The 6,000-nt window shown below is 34.9% G+C and overlaps 1 protein-coding gene across 1 annotated transcript in view; it reads left to right on the top strand.

Annotated features, from left to right (window-relative positions):
• The first annotated feature begins 685 nt into the window (after positions 1–685).
• The window catches only part of gcm2 (glial cells missing transcription factor 2), a 42,904-nt gene continuing 37,589 nt past the window's right edge, over positions 686–6,000 (top strand). The window contains exons 1-2 of the mRNA XM_056299807.1: positions 686–778; positions 3,370–3,433. Of these exons, the coding sequence (XP_056155782.1) occupies positions 686–778; positions 3,370–3,433 (157 nt within the window). The remainder of the gene's footprint in view (positions 779–3,369; positions 3,434–6,000) is intronic.

Genomic DNA, 6,000 nt, shown 5'->3' with positions numbered 1-6,000 from the left:
TCGCACTCCACTTGGCCTCCTTATGTTGGTATTATTATTGTTGCTATTATTATTACTGTTACTATTACTATTATTGTTGCTATTATTATTATTGTTACTATTACTATTATTGTTACCATTATTATTTCAGAAATACAAACGCTCTCTAGTAGAAAAACGAGACACATTCAATTTCTCCTCCTCCTCTCTTACTCCTCCCTCCTCTCACCTGTCCGCTTTTACCTGACATCACGGAAATGCACGCGCATACCGGGGAGCGGGTGTGCCGAGCAGAGGACACGTGTCGTTAACTAACACCGTTAAAGCTGAAACCGCGAGCTGAAGGTACTGGAGACTGGATTCTGGTGAGAATCAGGGACACGTTCATCTCATCTCTGCTCTAACAGAGGACACTGAACGGACCAGAACCGACTTCTTACCAGTTCTGAAGTTGGACTGTTTCAGTGGAGGGGCCAATAGTGGGGATCTGGTCCACAGCAGAACGGTTCTACTGCTTCTGTTTAGCCGGACTTTGTTCTAGCTGTTTCTTGTGCACGCTGAAGCGTTTCCTCTGTAAAGTCCACTGAACGGCACTTGCGCCAGTCGGCTGAAGAAGTTGCAGGAATTAAAACGGAATCAGTCACGATGTGTCCGGGTGTCTCGGCGCGCGCGCTGAAATAAACGAGCGGACGGAATCAGACGCGTCATGTCCAAACCGGAGCAGCACGAGGACGCGGACTGTGTGTGTTCCGTCGGGATGAAATTAACCTGGGATATTAACGACCCCAAACTACCACAGGTAAGATGTGATGAATGTACCTTTCCTTTCTACTGACCCGAACCCTAACCGACACAGAGAATCACCGACTCACTTCTGTCATCATTCAATTAGCAGCTCGTGACAGGCTGGTGTTTCTAATTGGTCTGTAGCGTGCACGACAGACGCGGTGGAAAAAACAAAACCATGAAAGCTGCAGACGGAGAATCACATCAGTCTGATCTAGTCTGATGTAGGCTGGTGTTGTTGGCCTTTAGTTGTGTTTGATATTAAAGTATCTCGGTTAGAAATACCATGCAGAATCCTGTCACATTGGTTTTAATCGTCTCATAAGATCTGTTCCTTTCTTCACGTCTTCATGAAGACTCGTTCTAGTTCACATGTTGATTACAGAAAGTCTTCGTGTCTTTACGAAGACTCGAGTTCACATGTTGATTACAGAAAGTCTTCATGTCTTCACGAAAACTCGTTCTAGTTCACATGTTGATTACAGAACGAGTCTTCATGTCTTCACGAAGACTCGTTCTAGTTCACATGTTGATTACAGAAAGATTCTTCGTGTCTTTACGAAGACTCGAGTTCACATGTTGATTACAGAAAGTCTTCATGTCTTCACGAAGACCTAGTTGACATGTTGATTACAGAACGAGTCTTCATGTCTTCACGAAAACTCGTTCTAGTTGACATGTTGATTACAGAACGAGTCTTCATGTCTTCACGAAGACTAGTTCACATGTTGATTACAGAACGAGTCTTCATGTCTTCACGAAGACTCTAGTTCACATGTTGATTACAGACATCACATCACATCTCATTCAACTCTTTTACGTCACGGAAAATTGGGTTTCAAAAACGGAAAATGTGTTTGGATTCTTTTTTCTCTCTTCGCTTAACTGTCACATTTTCACTTCGGAGCCGCGCGCTGGTTACACTGTTCCTCACAGCAAGAGGGTCCTCCAGGTTCCCTTCTGTGTGGAGTTTGCATGTTCTCCCCGTGTCTGCGTGGGTTTCCTTCCACCATCAAAAAGACCTGCATATTAGGGTTAATACTCCTGCCTGTGCCCCTGAGCAAGGCAATGGACAGAAGAACTAGAGTTGGTCCCCGGGTGCTGCAGCTGCTCACTACTCTTGTACAATAGGATGGTTACATGCTCCTGTACAATAGGATGGTTACATGCTCCTGTACAATAGGATGGTTATATGCTGCTATACAATAGGATGGTTGCATGCTGCTATACAATAGGACGGTTACATGCTGCTATACAATAGGATGGTTACATGCTGCTATACAATAGGATGGTTGCATGCTCCTGTACAATAAGATGGTTACATGCTCCTGTACAATAGGACGGTTATATACTGCTATACAATAAGATGGTTGCATGCTCCTGTACAATAGGATGGTTGCATGCTCCTGTACAATAGGATGGTTGCATGCTCCTGTACAATAGCATGGTTGCATGCTGCTATACAATAGGATGGTTACATGCTGCTATACAATAGGATGGTTGCATGCTCCTGTACAATAGGATGGTTGCATGCTGCTATACAATAAGATGGTTACATGCTCCTGTACTATTTTGAAAAGTGAAGACTTAACAAATTATTATTATTGTTGTTGTTGTTTTCATACAGGCCGATCTATTTTTAAAAGTGAAGACTTATTAGTGAATTATTATTATTAGTATTATCATCATTACTATTGTTGTTTTGATACAAGGCGATCTATTTTTGAAAAGTGAAGACTTATTAGTGAATTATTATTATTATCATTATTGTTTTGATACAACGCGATCTATTTTAAAAAGTGAAGACTTATTAGTGAATTATTATTATCGTTATTATTATCATCATTATTATTATTGTTTTGATACAGGCCGATCTATTTTGAAAAGTGACGACTTATTAGTGAATTATTATTTTCATTGTTATTATATTTGTTTTGATACAGGCCGATCTATTTTGAAAAGCGAAGTTATTAGTGAATTATTATTATTGTTGTTGTTGTTTTGATACAGGCCGATCTATTTTGAAAAGTGAAGACTGAAAAGTGAAGCCAAACGCATTCATTTTAAAAACAAACCTTTACCACAAATGTAATAACATTATTATTATTGTTGTTGCTGTTATAATTACTACCACTGCTAATGATAATAACAATAATAATAATAAGTAATCAGCCGTGAAGCATTTTGCCGTCAAACAGCTAAATTCATCTTTTGAAAAGGTGCTTGGTAATTTACTTTAAGTCCGCTGACCGGGGGAAAGCATTTCGTCAGTTTATAGACGTCTTCCTAACTTATTTCCAAATTTGGTTCCGGTACATCAATAATAATAATAATAATAATACAGGTATATCATAATACCCTTTATGGACAAATAAAGACGATTTTGGGTGTTTAATTTTAAAATGCATTGCTGAATTCCAATAATTTAATTTAGCCGCAATATATTTTAAATGTGGATTATTTGGTTCACATATTGTCGTTTTTCTCCAAATAAAAATATTTAAAACCTTGAAAATAAATGAATTGTTTCTTCAAAGTGGGGTGTGGCGTTTAAGGTGAATACTTAGTCTTTTCGATTCAATGTAACGTGTTTTGTGTCTTCAGGACAACAAGCAGTTCGACCCGTTTCAGGAGTGGACGGACGGTTACGTGCGTTACATCTACAGCGGTAAGAAACCCTGTTTACATGAACGTATACATCATCAACATCACGTGACTGAAATAACCCGGCAGCTGATGAGCGCGCGACGCACGAAACAAGCGTGTACTATGTGTTAAAACGTCTTGTCCTACAGCTATATTGATATTCCACTGCTAGTTTGTCGAGCACTTTCATCAACACCGCTGACGTTTTCCAAAAAAAGAAAAAATATACACACACACACACACAATATATATACACACACACACACACATTACTATTCTAGTATTGTACTAGAATAGTAATGTGTGTACACATTTATTTACACACACACACACACACACACACACACACACACACACACACACACATTACTATTACAATATAATGAAAATCAACGCTGGTGTTAATTTATAGCACTGATGAAAATAATACAACAATTTCCGAAGCAAAGACAAGAGACTAATCAAGTAAAGGGGTAGCAGCAAAAAACGATATATAAGATGGATATACCTATGTATATACATATACATCTAACAAACAAGCCAGCAGCTGACAGAATAAAGACAATTGCAGAGTTGAAGATGAGTTTTGAATCTACATTGAGAAGCTTTTCATCCGTCTGCTGGAGTTTCCTGAAAACCGTTTTATTCAGAGGTTCTGGATTTTAGTGGCCATCCAAGGTTTAGAAAATACCAAACACGTTTGTAAAAGTCAAATATATTATGAAATACATTTAGATTTAAATTATATTATTTTACAAATAGTATCTATTCAAATGTGTATATGAAATGTGCTCCGTTTCATTGCAGATTTTTGAGACAACTTAACAGTGAGTTAAGCTCTTCTGATCCATAAACAGGCCTAATAAATAAATAAATAAATAAATATATATAAAAAACAGGCCTTCGCTTATTCAGCCAGTCACAGTACGTTTGCTCCGCATCATCCATAAGATGAAGTAAAGTTATATGTCCCGACACACAGCAGAACACCTTAAGGGTCCAACGACCTTGATGTGGATCATTAACATTTTAACCTATTGACACTAACATTTCAACATTTTAACACATTAACGTTTCAATATTTTAACATATTAACACTTTAGCATTTCAATATTTTAACATATTAACACTTTAGCGTTTCAATATTTTAACATATTAACACTTTAACATTTCAACATAACATTTTAACATCTCAACATTTTAGCATATTAACATTTCAACATATTGATATTTTAACATATTAACATTCTAACATATTAACACTAACATTTCAACATATTAACATATTAACGTATTAACATTTTAACATATTAATATTTTAACTACTACTACTACTACTACTACTTTCGGCTGCTCCCATTAGGGGTCGCCACAGCGGATCATCCGTTTCCAATCATTAATATTTTAACATTTCAACATATTAACATTTTAGCATATTAACATATTAACATTTGAACATTTCAGCATATTAACATTTTAACATATTAACATTTCAACATATTAACATTTTAGCATATTAACATTTTAACATTTCAGCATATTAACATTTTAGCATATTAACATTAACATTTGAACATATTAACATTTCAACATTTGAACATATTAACATTTTAGCATATTAACATTTGAACATATTAACATTTCAACATTTGAACATATTAAAATTTTAAACATATTAACATTTGAACATATTAACATTTGAATATTTTTACATTTTAACATATTAATATTTAACATATTAACATTTGAACATTTCAGCATATTAACATTTTAACATATTAACATTTCAACATATTAACATTTTAGCATATTAACATTTTAACATTTCAACATATTAACATTTTAGCATATTAACATTTGAACATATTAACATTAACATTTGGACATATTTAACATTTCAACATTTCAAAATTTTAACATATTAACATTTGAACATATTAACATTAACATTTGAACATATTAACATTTGAACACATTAACATTTTAATATTTTAACATATTAACAATTGAACATTTTTATATTTTAACATATTAACCTTTGAACATTTTAACATGAACATTGTAAGAGGCAAAGGACGTTGCTGGCTCCTGATTTAAGCCGCCTGGTACGTTCAACTAAAAATGACATCTTTTATGTTCGGGACAGTTTGATCCCATCAGTTTAAAACTCGCCCTGGTTATCCAGATGAAAATGGTTGCTTTAATTCTTGCGAGCTCAGCACTGATCAATGCAATCATGTAATAAAGCACTATCTCTCTGATATTCATTTATTTATTTCAGTTCAATTCAATTCAATGTCATTAAAAACAATGTGCAGACACATTAAAAACGAAAATTATTTATTTGCTTATTTGTTTGTAAGGGACAATATTAAAAACATCAAAACAAATGCTTCCATTTAATGAACTGTACCTATGGTGACGTTCACTGTTTGTGTGGTTTATACAAGGTTCTGTTCAAGAAGTTGTGACTGCTGATTATCATGATGATGATATATTCTGCTCTGTAAGTCATGACCTGACACTTGGCATGAGCTTTATATATATATATATATATATATATATATGGGTGTGTGTTTGTGTGTATAT

The sequence above is a fragment of the Lampris incognitus genome, chromosome 19, assembly GCF_029633865.1.
Source record: "Lampris incognitus isolate fLamInc1 chromosome 19, fLamInc1.hap2, whole genome shotgun sequence".
Classification (NCBI taxonomy): Eukaryota; Metazoa; Chordata; class Actinopteri; order Lampriformes; family Lampridae; genus Lampris; species Lampris incognitus.
The sequence above is the reverse complement of the archived record's forward strand: the minus strand, read 5'-3'. Positions and strand labels throughout refer to the sequence as shown.